Source organism: Ochotona curzoniae, unplaced genomic scaffold (genome assembly GCF_017591425.1).
Source record: "Ochotona curzoniae isolate NIBS_2020 unplaced genomic scaffold, NIBS_Ocur_1.0 contig_4612, whole genome shotgun sequence".
NCBI classification, from domain to species: domain Eukaryota; kingdom Metazoa; phylum Chordata; class Mammalia; order Lagomorpha; family Ochotonidae; genus Ochotona; species Ochotona curzoniae.
Genome location: NW_024466343.1, coordinates 15,530,617 through 15,551,521, shown reverse-complemented (window position 1 = coordinate 15,551,521; position 20,905 = coordinate 15,530,617). Strand labels below are relative to the sequence as shown.

The 20,905-nt window shown below is 42.9% G+C and overlaps 2 protein-coding genes across 2 annotated transcripts in view; one reads left to right on the top strand and one right to left on the bottom strand.

The window, feature by feature from the left end:
* Positions 1-4,839: 4,839 nt before the first annotated feature.
* Positions 4,840-5,424, bottom strand: LOC121161031 (uncharacterized protein C10orf95-like). Its single transcript, XM_040987253.1, has one exon. The coding sequence runs from the start codon at positions 5,422-5,424 to the stop codon at positions 4,840-4,842; it is 585 nt and encodes a 194-aa protein (XP_040843187.1).
* The window catches only part of ODF2L (outer dense fiber of sperm tails 2 like), a 40,224-nt gene continuing 24,302 nt past the window's right edge, over positions 4,984-20,905 (top strand). The window contains exons 1-7 of the mRNA XM_040987385.1: positions 4,984-5,011; positions 11,017-11,176; positions 14,975-15,107; positions 16,409-16,531; positions 18,859-18,921; positions 19,049-19,120; positions 20,126-20,242. Coding sequence (XP_040843319.1) covers positions 11,064-11,176; positions 14,975-15,107; positions 16,409-16,531; positions 18,859-18,921; positions 19,049-19,120; positions 20,126-20,242 — 621 coding nt within the window. The 5' untranslated portion in view covers positions 4,984-5,011; positions 11,017-11,063. The remainder of the gene's footprint in view (positions 5,012-11,016; positions 11,177-14,974; positions 15,108-16,408; positions 16,532-18,858; positions 18,922-19,048; positions 19,121-20,125; positions 20,243-20,905) is intronic.

The window sequence follows — 20,905 nt, the reverse complement described above, 5'->3', positions numbered from 1 at the left end:
GATCTCAAATTTAATGGGATTCTTTCTCCTCACATCCTTTATCTAATTCAGTGCAACAGCAGCTAGGCAGATTATTTCACACATATGCACACAAACACATGCCTTCCCTCTAATATTCACCAAAATGAATAAACTAGAATTACTTTGAATAACTCAATAAGAAAATGAGAGACAGGGTGTGGGATTTCTCTTCTTTGCAAAATAGGCATAAAATTGCCTTTCATAAAATATTGCTATATTTATTATGTGCGGATTTAGCAACATGTGGTATAAGTATTGCCACTACTATTATCAGTATTTTTCAGAGAAGGAAAAAAGAGAATGCAGAAATAAGCAGAGGGTGCGGAGGAGGATTGTAGAAATGCAGAGAACAGCTCATCGAAGTAGAAGCCCAAAGTCAGGGCTGCATTTCCTCTAGTGTCCTCTTATATTTCCTTCTTGCCTTGATTCTGACCTAGGTATATCTCTGAAACTTCAGGATTTTGCTACATTTTCCTGCTGCCTTCAAAGCATAGGCATTAACTCCAACCAGCTGCACAATATGGCTTATACAATGCATTGATTCTTGGGATACATCAGTTATTAAAACAAGTTTAAGCTAGCCCCATGATAAAGTAAGGAGGGTCCTGCATGCTTGACAGAATCCATCAATGTCACCAGGGAGCTGGAACATCTTAGATACTACCTTCAGTGGTCATCTAGATGCAGCTTGGTAAGACCTCAGTTATACCATGTTGAAGGAAAAAAACATCCATCCTGAATTTCTGAACCAGAGAATCATGAACAAAGAAAATGGTTGTTGTTTTAAATTACTCAATTTAACAGCAATGGGGGGAAAAAAAAAAACCCCACTGGAAACAGCACATGCAATTCAGAGTGGAGGGCAAATCCTTCAATTCACTGCTTCCACTGTGAATATTGTTTGGTCTGTAGTACACTGGGTTATCCACTCAAAGTTATCTCACCCTGTATTTCCTTGGATCAAGGTGTTGGCTAAAGTCACTCACAGTACTGCATTCAGCCAGGAACATCGTTGGGCTTTCACCATCTGCCTCAGGCATCTACTACCTTAGGTAGGTGGTCATGTGGGTGCAGGGTCCTACGGCTTTGGACCATCCTCTACTGCTTTCTCAGGCTGCAAGCAGGGAATTGCATGGGAAGTGGAGTGCAGGGTCTCCCCACAGATTCCTTTAGTATCCTGTTGCCAGAGGGGATGAGAGACAAACAGTCGGACAGGGGTTCTGTCTAAGCAGTTCCTAGTTATTGGGGAAGTTCAATTTCTTATATAGGGTAAGGGATAGCCTCAGGCCAAGAATTTCGGGAATTCCAGGAGGGGAGAAACTAGGAGCCAATTACTCGAAGAATGACTGCGAAAGCCACCTCCCATAGGCCAGGGGTAGGAGAGCGAGATGGCCCTGGTCAATCAGTATTTCCTTGGAGCTACGTGACTCCTGCCCTGCTTCACATCCAGGGCTCTGTCCTTGGCTGCCATCTTGCCCATCAGTGACCTGGACTGTTAGTCACCATCTTATTGACTTGGTGACCTCTTTGCCCCTGAGCCCCACAGAGGGGCACCTTGGATTAGAATTGACACCCATGTGGGATCCTGGTGCATGCAAGGTAAGGATTTACCTACTGAGCCATCACACTGGGCTCTAAATTTTATTTTTGACGTGGGTTCAGTGTCAATAAACATACAGGCACACACACACCGAGAGAGTGAGAGCAAGCTGCAAAAAGTGCAATCAGGATAAATATATTTACCTCTTCACACATATAATATGTCTTAATAGCATGATATTCAAAATCCTTCCTTCTTGACTTTTTCTTTTTTATGCAGTAATATATAATTATAGTCACTCTACTGTGGAGTAGAACCCTGAGGTCTTTGCTCTGTGGGCTCATTCTCCAGATGGTTGCAGTAACTGCAGCTGAGGTGATCTGAAGCCAGGAGACCTGAAGGCAGCCCTCCCATGCAGGTGGAAGGGCCAAGGACCTGAGCCATCTTCTACTTCTTCTTCAGGCCTTAAACAGACAGCTGGATCAAAAGTGGAGCAGCCAGGACACAACCAGCACCCATATGGGATGACGGTGTCTTGCAGGCAGACTATTAGCCTCGTATGTCACAGTTCTGACCCTAGGAACCCCAGAATTTCTTACTGCTATCTAGCTATCCACTGATTCGCTTCTCCTGGCTCCTCCTGCTTCCATCCCTGAGTAATCTCCATTATGTTTTTAATTCTCTGAGATCCACTTTTTTTAAACACTTCATATGAGTGAAACTATACATGTGTATCTTCTCACGTTTGGCTTACTTCATCTAACATAGTGACTTTCTGTTTCATCCATGTTGCGGAGAATGACAAGGCTTCGTCTGTGTTTTATTCTGTCTGAGTATTGCATTGTGTATATGCTGTAGTTTATGACACAACCAAACTATTTTTTTTATTTTGCTGAAATATTTGTATTAATCAAACATCTGTTTGCTGTTTCTATGTATTTGTGGTTATGAGGAAGAATATCACAACTTCCACCCACCATTGCAGCTTTGCATTCCATACATAAACACACAGCTACTGATTCGGTATTGCTTAGATATATACTGCATTAATTGCTTTCTTAGCGGTCAAACCTAGCCTGCTACCTCTCTTTCCAAAAGCAAAGTTTTCCTGGCACACAGTCAACCTCTGCACCTACAGTGTTCTGTGGTTTCTTTTGAGCAACAATGGTAGTCAAATAGCATGACAGAAAACTACAATACCTAAAATATTACTTACTATTTGGCCTTTCTTTAAATCCTGTGGAAATTTTGATTGTTTCCTAGGTGGTCCAGACATTTGTAAAAATTGTGTAGGGTTTTGGGATGAGCTAAAATATTTTTCCCATTTAAATTATAAAGACCCTCGTATTCAAAAATTCACTATGCAACCAGATTGTAGGATCACATTACATTTAGATGTGGAGCAAAGCCATGTTTACTTTACTTGAACAATTCAGTTGAAATACTCAGAGAAGCTTACGTAATCATTTTTAAACAGCTTAAGTTTACATTTTAAAGGCTGTCTCCTCTTGAACGTGGTATAAAGGTGATTATAACCAATATCAGAGCAATTCAGTTAAGCATTTTGTATTGGAGGCTCCTAACATCTGTTTGTTATTTCCCTGTGTGTTGGATGTTTGCCAGGCCAGCTAGAAAGCCTGGAAAAGTGCCAAGGATCGTTCACATTTCTTGCTCTGACCTTGTCCTGAGTCCCCTTCTCTGTACAGGGAGGCTGGCTGACTTGCCAGGGGTTACAACCTTTCACCTCAATCTCCAGAGCTTTCCAGCCCTTGCATCCATAGGATAGCTAATGTGTTTATGATGAATGAACTTGTATCTCAAGAGCTTTCTGCCGGATACCACCCTGCTGGGGGAATAAAAAGCACTGCTGTAATCATCAATGGGAGACAATCTTAAACTATAATTATGTAAAAGCCCACATGATTAAAGTGTTTGATCAGCAGTTGCATTAGTTGTGAAGCTAATACGTTGGTGTACGTCTGGTAACATAACATTAGAGACTTGGCATATGTTTTTATTTTTCTAAAGAAAATCTTGCATTGCTTGTTCAGGAATGTTTAGAGCATCCCAGCTGGTTGCAACGCAAAAATCAAGAACCTGAGACCTTGTATACCCCCCTGTGGGGCATGGTCTAGCTTTCTCCAGAGGAAAAATACCGGAGGCCAGTGAAGGATGTCAGCCAAAATCTTAAGCTTAGGGAGGAGCTTCCTCTGGCTACAGTTGCCTTCTCATTTTCAAAATTTCCCTTTAGAAAGCAGACATGCTAGAGGAACTGTCTATTGAAAAGTGAAGATACGTTACCATATGCATCTCCACTCCGGAGTAAAAGCAGGACTCCCCATAAAACTGTTGAATATATTTGGACTGTTATGGGGTGGGAGCAAGATCAACCAGACATGTCTAAGGTTTTATCAAGGAGTCTTTATTAACCAAGCTTGGTGATAACAACAGAACATACTAAAATAATAGATCACAAGTCCAGTCAAAGCAGTATACAGGGACCATGCTCAGGGGATTGAGCCCCATTTCATGGGCCTTCAGAGGGGCTTGTGCGGGGAGTGGTTACACAACAATGCAATACCATCCCCTCTCAGTTGATAGATGAGTCATAGGTGGGCGAATACCTAAGTGTTGTGGGCTAAGGAGTCGATTAGCGCTCATTGGAATGGGAAGGAACAGGAACTGGGCTTGTAGCTAAAAAGACTAATTGGACTCATCTGCATCCAACATCCCAGTCAAATTAGGATGGGGGGGGGGGAGGAAGAGTATACAAAGAGAGGTGAAGGAGCAATCACTGGCTGCTCTCCGTAACAAGACAATAGGATGCTGGAGTCCCTACCATTGTCTATACATAGTTGTGACACACTTAACAGCAGGATGATGGATTTGTAACTGCTGCTTAAGGACTATATTATAGTTATGAGGGAAAACAGTAGGGAAATCCCTTGACTATGGAATCGTGCAAAATTAAAAAAACAAACAAACAAACAAAACAAACTAATGCAAACGCAGGATTCTTTGCCAACTGTCACCAAATTCGGAATTTGCTTTATTTCCCCTTTGGTTAACATCTCTGGGAACCACACACAAGGGCAGCCCTTTCCCTTCAACCGAAAGTGGCCTCCCGGGTCAGCACCACGAGAAGCCGAGTCTGGCTCCGCCCTCACCCGGCCCACCGAGGCAGCGGCGATGCTCGGCGGTCCAAGTGCAGCCAATGGGCAGCGCCTGGGCGCCCACGGAAGGGCGGGGCGGCCGTTGCCACAGAAGCCACCCGCCGGTTACCAGCTCCGGTCTCTCCGCCCTGAGCGGGCACCCCTCCCACCACCGGCCCTTCCAGAATCGTCGCCTGGCGGCTGCCTCGCATCCCTGGCCTTCCTCCCCCGTCTTCCAGCCACGGCGCTCCCCTCCTGTCCTGCTGCTTGCCGACTGACCGGCGGCCGGAGAGCACAGGTAGGACAGGGCGCTCTCGCTCCCGCTGCTGAAGCCTGACGTGCCTTTACAGCGCAGCCGCGGAGGGCCGACGTCCCGGCGACGTGCTGACGCAGCGGCAGAGGCCTGGGCGTGGCTTTGGGGCTGGGGCGTTTTGGGGTGTGGGAAGTGGGGTGTCCTGGGGCGGTTCCGGCAGTCAGGGCCCGTGGGGAGAAAGGCCGTTGGGCTGCTTCACATCCTGCGGTTCCCAGAAACCGAGGGTTGTGGGAAGGCCGCGAGGAGGGATGCGGGCTCGGGGAGGGCGGGTGTTCGCGAGACCGGCCTGTCCAGCACGGAGCCCTGCAGTCCCCGGACAGGCGGCACGGTCCCCGAGGCGGTCTGGTGCTGCTTCTGCTCGCGTGTGCTCCTGAGAGGCCCGGGGCCTTCCTCTCCATGTTCTCTGTAGGTTCCAGCCCCGGTTAGAGACCCAAACCAGGAAGCGTCCAGGCCCACCTGCACTCAGTCCCAGCTCTGCCACTCATAGGGCTCTGCTGGCTGTCCTTAGTTTCCACAGTTGTAAAATGGGACAATAATAATCACCTGCAATGAGAAATTAAGGAGATGCCGTATCACATAGGTAGCCTTAAAATAGGGGCAGTTAGCAGGAGGCGTTCGTAAGATTTATAGCCACCACATTGTGGGCTACGAAAGGGTTTCAGAATTTCCCCATTTGACGCAGAATAAGGTTCGGATGAAGTTTATGGAGTGCTTTTGAGCACCGCAGTTGGTGTGTTCATACTTTGATCGTCACACAACTCAAATACTACAAGAAAATGGCTGTTAACTGTGCTTGGTGTGTAGTGAGCAAGCGTCATGGAGTTGAAGATAGCAGGAAAGTTGAACTAGCATCTGTCCACTGAGAAGGTTCTTTTTTCCTGGGCTCTGGTTCTTTGACAGCCTGCAACTACACTGATGAGGATTTTTTTTTTTAAGATTTATTTTTATTTTTTATTGGAAAGGCGGATATACTAGAGAGGAGAGACAGAGAGGAAGATCTTCTGTCCGATGATTCACTCCCCAAGAGAGCATAACAGCCAATGCTATGCTGATCCCAAGCCAGGAGCCTCTTCCGGGTCTCCCACTCGGGTGCAGGGTCCCAAAGCTTTGGGCCGTCCTCCACTGCTTTCTCGGGCCACAGACAGGGAGCTGGATGGGAAGCGGAACCGGCGCCCATATGGGATCCAGGGCATGCAAGGCGAGGACCTTAACCACTGCGCCACTGCGCTGGGCCCCTGATGAGGATTTGTAATAATTCTGCAACAAATACAATAATTATTTAGTAGAGGTGACATCACACAGACTACTCAGGTAATTTTAGGAATTGTGACTGATTCAGAATAAGTTTTTTTTTTTAAGATAAAATAATTTTAAAGCTCTAGTGAGAAAGAAGTTCCCAGCTGCTGACCCAGAGAGACTTCATATTAAAACTCAGAGCAAACATGACGTGTACTGCTTCTGTTTTGTTTGATTAGCTGGCAAAGGTTATTGTTATCTTGAAGAGAAACCAACCTCTCTCTGTCTCTGTCTCTTTCTCTCTTTCTCTCTTTCTGTCAGCTAACAAGGATTAAGAACTACCAATAGGTGATTCTAGCCTAAGAGCCTTTCGTTTTAATACGCTGCCTTTGAATAATCAGGGAGTGGTTAAATTGTGTTTCACTTTACCTGTAGGCCCTGTTCAGGAAAGGGAGGGAGGAAGGAGATTCTATTACAAAGATTTTCCTTGAAGGGGCTTAAGTTAATTTTGATACTTGAAGGGATAAACTAATGCTCATTCATAAACTGACTTCCTTTAGTGGAGCGATCTCCTTAGGTCTTCACACGTCATGAGGAATGTTATTGCTCTGTGACCACCACCGCTTGTACTGGCTTGCGATTTTAGTATTGAATTGTTATTCCCTTGTTGTTTTTCATGTTTTATAATTAGTAGGAATTATTTTTAGTTGCTTCTTCAACATTTTTAAATAGGAAAAGAACGTTGAAATTTTCTCTCTCTAGGACCCAACCAAGCAGCGTCACTGCTTCCACTCTGTTGCCGTCCATCTGCCTGGTTTGTTTTCCAAACCACAACCACCTGGGTCTTATAAAACTGTACTGCTGACCTGTCAGTCCCCACTTCAGATTGTCTAATGAACCTTAACCTTCAGGAAGGAAAACGCAAGCTCTTGAACTGGCAGGACAGTCAGCCCCTCAGCCAGCACAGCCTCAGCTCACCACGTTGTCATTTGCTTGAAAGATATGGACAGAGACAGTAACAGCTCTTGCATCCACTGGTTTACACCCAGGTGCCTACACAGCCAGGACTGGCTCAGGCTGAAGCCAGGAGCCTGGAGCTCCCTGGTGGCAGGGACCCACGTGCTTGAACCTGCTGCCTCCCAGGAAGCTGGAATTAGAAGCAGAGTCAGGATTCCAACTTGGGCATTTGATCCCAGGTATTCTCAAAGGCAGGCAGGCATTCCAGGTCAGCTCCTCAGCCATGTCTCAGTGAGGTTAGCAAAGTCAGGCAGTGCCCTGTTCAGTAAATGTAGTGGTTGGCATCCTGCCAAAGGGAAGATGCTTCTATCTGATGAAGAAAACGGGTCCTCTGGCCCGTGTTTGGTTCAGATTCCTCCTGGATAATTAATTTGGCTCCCCAGGAGTGCCCTTTCATCTCAGATGTGGCCCACATTTGATTTGAATGATTTGGTCACCCCACTTTATATTTGAGACCCTAACCTGTACATCCCTCTGTTAGGTCTTTTTTGAGGTAGAGAGTGAGGGGTTCATATCTGCTCTTACACAGGTAGTAGCACATGTAAAAATCATGAGTGTTTATGGAGCAGTTAAGTTCCAAACTATGATTTTGAAAATATCTTGGTTTACAGTTATTGCTGGGCTGGGGTTCAGGGCAGGGCTTTGGTGAGGAGCAGAGCTTGAGCCTTTGAGTACATAGCCCACATTTACAGATTGGAGACTTTTGAAGTCCAGTTTCTATTTTACCCAATCTTCAGTCCATTTTTAAAGTACAAATGAGTCATTGAACAAAGTTAACCTAATCAGAAATTATTTTATTTATCCTTTATGATAAGGTATAGTTATAGATGATAAGATGGAAAAATTCTGTTTTATTAATTTATCTTAAACTTCAGACAGATTATGTCTGCTGTCATTGGCCCACAAAACCAAGAAGCTGCTTCAAATTTTCCACGATGAATCCTCAACACATTTCTTTCCTAAGTTTGTTTTACTTATTTGAAGGGCAGAGTTACAGAGAGAGCAAGGGACAGAGAGTGAGATAAAGACAGGGATGAGATCTTCAGTCGACTGGTGCATGTCCCAGATGGCTGCAGTGGCCCGGGCTGGGGCGGGCTGAGAGCTGGGGCCTGGAACTCCATAGGGGAGAGCACCAGTCTCTTTTGCTCTCTCTTGCTGTCTTTTATAACTCTGCTAAATAAAGCAGTATACCTTTTTTTTTTTTAATGCATTCTTCTAATCCCTAGCTTTGATTTTTCATTTAATTTTGTACATCTGTATTTTAAAAAAATTCTTCTGTAGATATTTCAAATTGTCGTTATGCCCAAGTAATAGACATCCCAGGGTTACAGCATTGAAATGGATCGTCTTGGACGTTCTGTGGGTTATTTAGCAATTCCTTGGGATCTCAGGGACAGATGTTAAAAAAAAGTGAGCCTACAGTTCATTGGCATGAATCCTGAATACATGCTCTGCAATGTTTATCACTTTCAGACAAACAAATACAATTTAATAGCCTTGTTGAAAAGTTTTTCAGTTGTGAATTCATGATTGTAAATAATTTTCGTTGTTTCATACCCAAGGTATTCAGTATTCATGAGCAAAATATGTATTGCACTATTAGAAATATAAGACACAAAGAGATGTAATAAATGTAATATTTAAATAAAAATTAAATAAATCACAAAGAGGTAAATATCTGAAAAATCTGAAATGATTGTTCATCATTAATTTGTATAAACATAAAAAGGAAGATACGTTACTGTGTTAAATTTGTAAAAATACAGCCTTAGTGGCTGCTAACCCCTTAACTCATTATTTAAAATGGAGTGACTTTTGAAGGGATTTGTCAGTGTTCACATTTCCAAAACAACATGTCCAAATGTGACTGAGAAGAATTAGAGTATTTAGTAAAATTTGTAAATAATGTCCTCTATTTTCATTATTACCCCAAGAATATCCTAGGATGAGGTCTGTTTTCAGTGTATGTGTGGGCTAACTAGTGATGCTGGTTGGGTTGAACTAAGCTTCAGTGCCCATTGACATGCGTAAGAGCTGAATGGGATATGGGACATACTGGAGCAGTCCCTTGTACGTATTGGCAAGCGTGGGAACCAGGACAGGGACAGGCCTGGTGGGAGTTATTGCGGGTCACCCCAACTAGGCTGCAGCTCCCACTGTTTTATGTGGACAAGTGTGTGTTGGGTGGGACTGGGCTGGGTTACAATACCCATTTGTTTGGATAGAGGACAAAACTGACCTGGAGACAGAACCGACTCAGCAATCACAACCACCAGTGTGCATAGAAGTTGATTGGAGTGACAGACTATGCTGGACCCTGTATTGGCAAGCACACACAAGAATCAGGTCTGGGATCACCTCAGATGAGGTTTCTTCGGGGATCTCCCAACTGAACCGCTGGACTCAGAACTCCAACCAGGGAGAAAATTGCCGGGTACATGGTCCAACTGTGGAGTGCTTTTGTCAGAGCTAGGTCTCCTTAAGTGGCTTAGACAAAACAGTAGACAGCAAAGCCAGTTGCATAGGAGGATACGATGGTACATTAGAACCTGCAGAGGACACCTGGTACCATAACAGAGAATGGAGGACAGAACAAGTCGACCAACTATCCCAGCCAAGTGTTAGCAGTGAATATCTAGGCAAACTGAGCCTCTCAGGTAAACCGTGTCTGTCAGTGAATTCTGGAGATTTCATCGTGCTTGGAGTGGTGAGATTGGCAGTAATTCAGAACTGTTGGACTATCAAAACCAGTTGAGCAGTGCCCTCGGAGCGTGTCCCACATCGGGGACCTGGGATGCTTGGGAGGCTGGGCGTGGCTTCTCCATCTACCTACTCCCTTACCCCAGGTACAAGAAGGAAAAAGAAAGTGGAAACAATGGTCTTACCCCCTTTCCTGGAGCACTTGACCCATTGCCCCCTAATCAAATAAATGAAGATCATCCAAAAAAGAAAAAACCCGAATATCCTGTTTTCTTTGTAATTTTTGTTACAAGCACTTTGAAAACTATGTTGAATTTCTGCAGTTCCAGGTGTAGGTAACTGATATATCTTATTGGACGGACGCAATGAAGCTGAGCATTGTAGACCTGCTTTCCCTCCATGGTGTTGATATTATTTCTCTAGGCTCACTGAATTGCAGTATTGCAGTACTTGAAGAAATAAACTAGAGTCCTGGTGTGGTAGCCTAGTGGCTAAAGTCCTTTCCTTGCACGTGCTGGGATCCCATATGGGAGCTGGTTTGTATCCCAGCTGTTCCATTTCCCATCCAGTTCCCTGTTTATGGCCTGGGAAAGCAGGAGAGGATAGCCCTAAGTCTTGGAAATCCTGTGTGGGAGCTCCTGGCTTTGGATTGACCCAGTTCCTGGTTGTTGCAGCCACTTAGAGACTGAATTAGTGGACAGAAGATCTTTCTCTCCTTCTTTGTATAAATCTGACTTTCCAATAAAAATAATTTTTTTTAAAGAAATAAGCTAGGAAATATTTCTACACTTCTGTGATTATGTGGGAAATAGCTGGCCTCAGGGGAAAGTGTACGTCAACTGGCAATTATTGAATGTGTAATTTTGACACAATTTTATCTATTGTAACAAATTAATGTTATAATTTTGATTTTATCTTTGAAGTATTATTCTTTTATTGCCATGATCTTTATCTTTTGTTATGTAGTAATCACAGAAAAGAAAAAAAAATCCTTACTCAAATGATGTCTTAGCAACTAACCTGTTCCCAGGTTTCAGCTTAGGTGAAGCCCCAGAGGCCACCAGTGGGTCCGCTCACCGACCTGATGGAGAAGTCCGCCAGTGATGCAGGTCGTCCAGGAGAGCTGTCTTGTCATCTTCAGAGCAGGTGCGAGAGAGAATCTTTGCCAGGAGCTGCCAATAACGGTCATCACATCTGGTACGTACACAGCATTAGGGGAAATGGAATTCTCTGATTTCAGGGTTTTTTTATTTTGTCCATAATGTAAATTATTGGAACCAAATGCATTGTTTTGGCAAGAAAATATTCTTCAAATCTAGAACTCATTCACTAAATGTATTTAATCTTTTTTTTTAATGATTTTTTTTTTATTGAAAAGTCAGATATGCACAGAGGAGGAGAGTCAGAGAGGAACTGTTCCATCCGCTGGTTCATTTCCTTAGTGGCCGCAATGGCTGGAGCTGAGCTGATCCAAAGCCAGAGGCTAGGAGGTTCCTCCGGATCTCCCATGCAGGTACAGGGTCCCAAAGCTTTGGGTCATCCTGGACTGCTTTCCCGGGCCACAAACAGGGAGCTGGATGGGAAGGGTGGCCGCTGGGAGTAGAACTGACGCCCATATGGGATCCTGGGTGCATGTGAGGCAAGGACTTTAGCTTCAAGGCCACGCCGCAGGACCCAATGTATTTAATCTTATTACAGATTTACTCCTTGAAATCTAGCTAGTTTTTTGGGATATTAATGAAAGCAATTAAACATTAATAACCTCACCTTTTAAGAATTTGTAAAGCTTTCTAACTAAGGCAAATGAAAATATAGGTGTTATGGAGTATTGGAAATATAGTTGAATGTTAATTGTACCATTTGGTTAATAATGGAGCTTCAGAACGAAGTTCATGGAAAATGTGCATCACCTTTTAGTAACATTGCCAGCGAGTTTTACGGAGCATTCCTGGGTTGCTGTGCACATACAAACGTTTGCCGCGTTTTGCTGCTTTGGAATGAGGAATACACTGATTATTTATGTGAATTATTGTTGCTAGTCTCACCTGTCCCCAACCATGACCTTAAACTGCCATTATAAACACTATAGTCTAGCTTCTGGCTTAACTTATAATGGATAATATTATTTTGTTGCATCTTATTCTCAACTTTCTGCTTATGATTTTTAAGAAGGGACAGGGTCATTGACAGCCAGCACCTCCGTAGGCCAATGCTTTGAGTCTAGTGGTACTCAAGCACATGATCTACTTAAACTTCTTTTCTGACCAATGCTCTGGCACCTGCTAATGTGCCATTTTATTACATTTTTGTGAAGGAAATAGAAAAGCTGGCAATTTAAGACCCAGGGATCCCTGTGTGGAGAAGCTTGATAAACCATTGTCTCCTGAGTGCCAGTTTCTGCCTGGCCCCGGCCTGCTGTCATATGAACCAGTAGGTGGAATATCTCTCTCCCTGTAGCTTTCCTTTCAAACACATAAATAAATAGCAAAAAAATAAAAGCACAAAGTTTCCTCATAACTTAGAACTGTGTTTATAAATATTAAAAAGGCTCTTTCAAACTTGATTATACATAGATTCTAATCAACAACTCATGTAATTATGTAAAAGTATAAGTGAAATATATTCATTAAGACAGTCTGTCTTTATTATACCCAGTCTCATTTAAGATAACTTTTTGACTCAAAATTGTCCTTATTAATAAATCTTGATGTTCTAGTGTTGTCCTGGGAGCATCTTTAGATGAAAGAAAATGTTTGCATGCTGAGCTCTGAGTTAGAAAATACAGCCCGCCTGCTTTGGGGTCTTGCTTCTGAAGTGTTCTGAGCATTTTTGCTTCAGCAGTTTCCTCTCTGCCACTTCAGGGGTTGTGTCTAAAGCTTAAGAAAGTACCACAGCTCTTTCTGCGGGCCCTCAAACCTTGGAATGACCGTTCCGTGAGTTTGGAGTGTGAACACAGGCAGGGAGATGGCCTTTTGGCTGACAGGGATTATATGAAAACTCTCCCACTTTCAGGAGGTGGAAATGTGGCTTGTATCTGCCCTGTCTGATGTGTCTACATTATTAATACATGGCAGCATCTAGGTAAGGCATAATCATGAAGGCAGATATCAGCAGTTTAATTTCTTTTTTTTTAAGAGTTATTTTATCTTTATGGGAAAGTCAGATATACAGAGAGGAGGAAAGACAAAGAGGAAGATCTTTAGTTTGTTAATTCACTCCCCAAGTGGCTGCAACAGCCAGAGCTAAGCCAATGTGAAACCAGGAACCTCCTCCAGGTCTCTCATGCAGGTGCAGGGTCCAAAGGCTTTGGGCCGTCCTCGACTGTTTTCCCAGGCCATAAGCAGAGAGCTGGATGGGAAGCAGGGCTGCTGGGATTAGAACTGGCACCCATATGGGATCCTGGGTGCATGCAAGACAAGGATTTTAGCTAATAGGCTACCACACCAGGCCCATCAGTTTAATTTCGAATGGTGATATTCTAAAGTCAAAAGGGAAGGATTTTTCCGTTTCCAAGGATCTGTAGTATTTTTTTTTTTCATTTTGTATAGTTCATTAATTGTGCTGGAGGGAGAGCCAAAAGTTTAAAGAAAAGATCTGGGAATCCAGAAAAACTTCTTTTTTAAATTTAGAGTAAGGGAGATGGGAAGGAAGGAAAAGATCACAAATATTTCAGCATGGTGGCCTAGCGGCTAAAGTTATCACCTTGAACACGCCAAGATCCCATATGGGCGCCGGTTCTAATCCTGGCAGCTCCAGTTCCCATCCGGCTCCCTACTTGTGGCCTGGGAAAGCAGTCAAGGACGGCCCAAAGCCCTGGGACCCTGCACCCGTGTGGAAGACCTGAAGGAAGTTCCTGGCTCCTGGCTTCGGATCGGCATAACACCAGCCATTGTGGTCACTTGGGGAGTGAACCATCAGATGGAAGATCTTCCTCTCTGTCTCTCTTCCTCTTTGTATATCTGAATTTGCAATAAAAATAAATCTTTTAAAAAACCGCAAATATTAGTGTTTTTAAAAAGTACATGTAAAGTGTACATCTTTCCTTTTAGAACAGTTTATTTTTATCTAAGAGAGAAATCAAGCTTTCATCCACTGGCTAATTCTGCAAACACCTACAATAGGCAGGTGAGCAGGTAAAGCAAAGCTAGGATCCTGGTCTTGGGTCTGGGAACAGGAACTCAAGGGCTGTGGCGCCATCTGCTGTCTGTCAGTGCACTAACAGGCAGTTGGATCAAGCTGAATCATTGGCACTGAGGCTTTGGAACGCAGGGAGCTGCCTGCCACAGCGCTCACCTCCACATTATGTGATCCCTCTTTCCCAGTCTTTCTGAAGCCCCTTTGTGTACAAATTATTTTTTTTTAAAGATTTATTTTTATTATTTTTTCATTGGAAAGGCGGATATACAGAGAGGAGAGACAGAGAGGAAGATCTTCCGTCCGATGATTCACTCCCCAAGTGAGCGCAACGGGCCGATACTATGCCGATCCGAAGCCAGGAGCCTCTTCCGGGTCTCCCACGCGGGTGCAGGTTCCCACAGCTTTGGGCCGTCCTCGACTGCTTTCCCAGGCCACAGGCAGGGAGCTGGAAGGGAAGCGGGGCTGCCGGGATTAGAACCGGCGCCCATATGGGATCCCGGGCGTGCAAGGCGAGGACCTTTAACCACTTGCGCCACCACGCCGGGCCCCCACAAATTATTTTGTAAACCAGAAAGGGATTCTAATGATCAAACATAGAATAATTTAAACATTGCTTATGTTGTATTTTATGCATTTTTAACATTATAAAAAGTATGTTTTTCTGTGAATAGAAAGTATAGAAAATATAAACAAATATAGAGGGCAGAACATACATTTTCCATGATAGTTTACAACTGCATTTTGCAGAAATTTTATGGAACTGTACTATTTAGCCAGGACGTGGTATATTTCTCTCCAAAGTATGGCTAGTTTATGTGATAGATTTAACTTAAACTGTACTTGTGCGTTTGCATTTAGCCCACAGCAGGACATCTTCAATGAAAAGAATGACCCGAAAGAAACACTTACAGAAGCCGAGCGGGCGGCCTCTCCTGCAGAGTTACTCGTGCTGTTACTGAAAGACAGCGCCGAAGAGATTAGTTCTGAGAATGTGAGTATTGGAGCTGTGAACGACTGGTGGGATGGAAAGCTAATGTAGATGGAGTGCATTAACGGAGGTCCTGTGTCTTGGCCAGGTATGCTCCCGTGTGCATGTGTGATCCCCCCCAAAAGGGACTCACCACTGTTCATTTTATTTTAAATTTTTTAAAAAGATTTATTTATTTTTTATTATAAAGTCAGGTACACAGAGAGGAGGAGGGACAGAGAGGAAGATCTTCTGACGGTTGGTTCACTCCCTAAGTGGCCACAACAACCAGAGCTGTGCTTATCTGAAGCCAGGAGCTAGGAGCTTCTTCCAGGTCTCCCTCGTGGGTGCAGGGTTCCGAGGGTTTGGCCTGTCCTCCACTGCTTTCCCAGGCTACAAAACAGGGAGCTGGCTGCGATTCTGGTGCTTGCAATGCGAGGATGTTAGCCAGTAGGCTACTGCCCCAGGCCCACCAGTGTTCTTTATTCCTGTATCATTAACTGTAATTGTTTTCCTAAAAGAAAACATCAGGTACACACCTGATATGAGGTTCGATTTAATTAAGAATTGAACTAGAGGATCACTTTTTCTCTGCAGTGGATTTAAAAACCTGAGAAACAAAACATACCTATTTCATATTGTGTAAGTTTTGTAAGCTCAGGTTTTTGACAGTGAGCTTGCCAGCTGTGAGACCTGCGTCCTGGGTCTGCCTGCCTGGGTTCTGGTCCTGACTCCCTTCAGATCGATCTGCACCCTGTGTCGGCATGGCTGGGTTCTGGTCCTGAAGCCCTTCAGACCCAGCTGCCATGTACCCTGTGCAGTAGCAGGTGATGGCTCAGAGCCTCGAGTCCCCGTTACCTGTGTGTCCCTTGTGCCTTGCTTCAGCTCAGGCTGTGCTGTTGAGAACATTATGGGAGTAATTCAGTAGGTGGAAGATCTAATTCCATCTCTGTCTTTCTAAGTCCCCCTGCCTTTCAAATAAATGGGAGTAGTTAAATAAATAAATCACATTTTAAAAATCTCCAGTAGTTAAAGAGTAAAATGTTGGTTGACTAAAATTTGAGCTAGGAACAAGAGTAGAGAGTATCCTGTAACTTTGATTAGAAGCAGTATTGCGAATACTTTGTGTTTAAGTTGTTATTTTTATCTAACTTTATTTGAATATCCTGTGTAATAGTTCCTATTTACTATTAGTAAATTTGGCAGAATTTCTTGTTATTGCATGTAAATGAATTATTTTGTCACTAAAAAGTTATTATTATTACTGTATTTTGGAGTGTATTATTTCATGCTATGATCAAATATGTGTTTGGTTTTTCTGGCAGGCTGATCTTTCTGCATCCAATTTGAAGATTTCTAAGCAGAAAGAAGTATTAACAAAAGAATTAGACGCTTTCAAACATGAGAACATAGTTGTAGACCATCTTAGAGACACAGACTGCGAACAAGTAAGGCTTCTGTCCTGAGCACTCATTTAGCAGTGATATTTCTTGCTTAAAGGGTGTATTAGTTTTCAAACTATAGAAATTAACATATTGATATATTTGAAAAGCAGAACTTCTTGGAATTTTCATTTGAAAGGGATCATTGAACTACTACTGTTAAGTTATATTAATAGTTCTCTATGAAAGCAGTGTTTTTAGAGAAAAATATTTTCTTTTGTAAGAGCTCACTATGTGTTGTTCTCCAAATTATAATAGCATAGGGATATATAGCTTGTTATAATAAAATAGATACTCTTTAGATTTTATTCCTGTGTGCATTGCGTTTCCACATGTGTATTTTAGTGGCTTCATTGAGATATAGTTCCCATACCATTCAGTTCTCCCATTTAAATTATGCAATTCAGTGGTTTTTTTTTTTTTAACATGTTCACAGAATTGTGTAGCTTGGAACAAAGTCCAATTTTTAAGATGTTTTCATCACTCCAAGTAGACCTTGTACGCCTGTTGTCCCAGCCACCCCTCCTTCAGGAGCTTTAGGCAGCTGTTCACTCTCGTGTTGTGGCTTTGTCTATGCTAGATGTTTCCTGTGAGACCCTGGGAGAACTGCCTTGTGTAGGTTAGCATATTGTTAAGGGCTCATCCATGCTGTAGCATGCATCAGAACTTCACTCCTTGTTGTTGCTGAATGTGGCCCGCTGTGTGGTTGTACCACTGCACCATCTGTTTACGGTTGGTAGACTTTCAGATCAATTGCTAATGCTGTGAACATTGATTTATGAAGCTGTGGCGTGAATTCATGCTTTGCCTTCTCTGGACCATAGACCTAGGGATGAAGTTGCTTGACAGGCCCGTGCAGATTGAGTATCCCTTATCCAAAATGTTGGGGAGAACTGAAGCATTTTAGATTTTGGAATATTTAAATATACAAAATTAAATGTCTTGGCAATGGGACTCTAATGGAACATGGGAGTTGTGTGCCTGCTATGCACATATCTTTGTTGGATCCACTCTCTGACTGTGATTCATGTAAGGTCAGGTATGGAATTTTCCACTTGTTTTCATCCTGCTGGTGCTCAGAAAGCTTCAGATTTGGAAGCATTTCAGGTTTCAGATGCTCAACTCACATGACACATTTCATGCATTAGGCGTTTAAGGCTGAGGACGGCTGACATGTACTGAATGCTGTCAGGGTCACGTTTGCTTGTCTTTCTTAGTCTTTTGTATGTGTGTATGAATGTATATTGTTTTAGAAAAATGAGTGGTTCTTTTTTTTTCAACATTTATTTATTTTTATTGCAAAGTCAGATACATACCAAGAGCAATATCTTCTGTCCAATGATTCACTCTACAAGTGACCGCAACCCCCGGTGCTGCACTGATCTGAAGCCAGGAGCCCAGAATCTCTTCTGGGTCTCCCACATGGGCACAGGGTCCCAAGGCAAGTTGGATATACAAAGAGGAGAAGAGACAGAGAGGAAGATCTTCTGTTCGATCTGATCTGATCAGAAGCCAGGAGCCTGGAGCCTCCTCCGGGTCTCCCATATGGCTGCAGGGTCCCAAGGCTTTGGGCTGTCCTGGACTGCTTTTCCAGGCCGCAAGCAGGGAGATGGGGCTGCCGGGATTAGAACTGGTGCCCATATGGGATCCCAGTGTGTTCAAGGTGAGGACTTCAGCCACTAGGCCACGGCACCAGGCCCAGGTGATTCTCTTCTTAAGGACTGCTTTGTAATTTGATTTTTGACCATAACGTTAATATTTTGTCATTTATGGAATATTGTTTTAGTAGGAAGGAATCTTAACCTGTACTCTGTGGAGCCTTCAGAGCTCACAAAGCCTGTGAAGCTGTGGTACAATTTTACACTGTATAACAGGGTGTGAGTAAGAGCTTGCGGATAAAGAACATTGAGACTGTTCACATTCACAAACAGGAAACTGCCTTGCAAAAGTGAATATGGGTTCTGTGAACTCAGAAAATGGCTGTCTCAAGTCCATCACTAATTTGCTACAAGTCTCTTAGATTTCTTAGTGCTAGAATTTTTGTTGAAGGTTTTGGCCTGTCATGCTTTGTGTGCTGAATTTTTGTGACTTTCATATGTCACTCTGTGTTTCAGGGTATTCTTCTGAGGTTAATTTATCAAATTTAGTGATTTCGTCAATTGTAGGCAGATAGGGCTTAAACACCTATGCAAAAATCCTTGTGATAGCCAGTGCCTGGAGGGATCTGAGCTGTGTGTGTTAGTGGCCTGTATCATTTTCTGGAATGATGCTTTCTCTGCTTTCTGCCTTTCTGTGTGGAGAAATAACACTGATTTATGCCATCCTTTTTCCAGACAGGACATTCTTCCTCCTCCTTGTTCTCAGAGAATCTAACCAATGATGAAGATGAACAAGCTGTAAGTCTTGCCTTACACCCATTCTTTCTGAGGATTCTTGTTTATTTGTAGGCTGCTCTGCTTCATAAAATTAGTTACTATTGTCCAAACTGTGAAATGTCTAACTGTTATATTACATTTGCTGAAGAATCTACAGAAGAAAATAATGGAAAAGGAGACCTATATCCAAGAACTTTCTTCTTTGTTTCAGGATGAAAAGGTAAGCAAAAGCCTGGATTTTTTACCTAACTCATCATACCCTTTTCTATGAAGGGAGAGAGGGACAAGGGAGAGGAGGAGAGGGAGAAAAAGGCATCTTCTATCTGTAGTTTTTTTTTTAAGATTTATTTATTTTCCTTGGAAAGGCAGATTTATAGAGAGGAGAAATAGAAAGAGCGAGCTCTACTTCCCAAAAGGCCACAACACCCAGAGCAGGACCGGGCTCACTCCTATTTCTCATGCTGTGGGTGGCAGCATGCCGAAGTGCTTGGCGGTCACCTGCTGCTCCTCAGGATGTGTGTTAGCAGGGAGCTGGGACTGGAGACAGAGCCGGACCTGCACCCAGGCCCTGGGACAGCTGCTTCTCAGGGTGTGTTAGCAGGGAGCCGGGACCTGCACCCAGGCCCTGGGAAGTGGACTGTGGGTGGCCCAAGCGGTTGTTTAAACTGCTGTGCCAAAGCCTGTCCCTATTCCATCATGTTTTCTTTAGTTGATTTCTTCTTTTCTTCTTCCCACAGTGGACTCTGTTCTCAGAAATCAAGACTTTTTTAAAAAAAAAATTTTAGATGAGTGGAACATTTCATACATTTTACGCATTATGTATGTAATGTCTTAATCTAAACTTTTAAAGAAGCTGTATAGTGTTTCTGTCAAGGTACTTGGCATAAATCAGTACGAATTAAGAGCTGTACAAATTTGATTTTATTTTAATTTGCAGCTAAGTGAAGGAATTTTGGTATTTCTAGGAGCACTATAGACAAACCTATAGTTTGCCAAGCAGAGTGGGGCTAATTTTTAAGAAGAGGCAATTAAACAGGTACCATTAAATAAAAGCGGGGGAAGGAAAGAACTTCCTGATAGCTTTATATAAAATACATTTACAAAGGGCAGACAGTATGTGTTTCATCAGCTTTTTATCTGTTATCTAAATCAAGACACAATTAAAGATTTGAGGGGAAGTAAGATAAGCAAATGACAGCTGTTTGCTTTGTGTTTTCTTTCACAGGCAAATGCTTTGAAAGCAAACCGCTTGTCTCAGTCAGTAAAACTCGTGCATGAACGACTCCAGCTCCAAATTCATAAAAAAGAAGCAGAGAATGATAAGTTAAAAGACTACATAAAGGTCATTAATATGTCTCCATTGTTAAAGTTTCAGATAAAATGAATGAAAAGATGGAAAGGCATTCTTAATTCTGAAATTTGTTGATTTTTGGAAAATGGAACTTAAGTGTTATCATGACAAATACACATTTAATGTAAATCTTAAAATTTCTGACACACCTAATGATCGGGGTATGAATACTAATATAAAAATGCTACCTATATTTAGAACCAATCAAATCAATTTTTAGTGATTCAATTACATTTAAAAATCTCTTTTTGTATAATTGTGTTTATCCTGGAAAACTAATGGAGGTAATAAAAACTTAAAAAAATACTGATGCCATTATTAATACTTTTGTATAGATTATTCTTTTTTTTAAGATTTTTAAATTTTTATTGGAAAGTCAGATATACAGAGAGGAGCAGAGACAAAGAGGAAGATACTTAGTTTGTTGATTCACTCCCCAAGTGGCTGCAGCAGCCAGAACGGAACTGATCTGAAACCAGGAGCTTCCTCCAGGTCCCCTGTGCAGGTGCAGGGTCCCAAGGCTTTGGGCCGTCCTGGACTGCTTTCCCAGGACACAAGCAGGGAGCTGAATGGGAAGTGGGGTTGCCGGGATTAGAATGGGCAAACATATGGTACCCTAGTGCGTTTAAGGCTAGGACTTTAGCCACTAGGCTA

Excerpts from the sequence above, each read along its gene's own strand:
- LOC121161031 (XM_040987253.1), bottom strand. The coding sequence starts at position 5,424 with ATGGAGAGGAAGGCCCCGGGCCTCTCAGGAGCACACGCGAGCAGAAGC.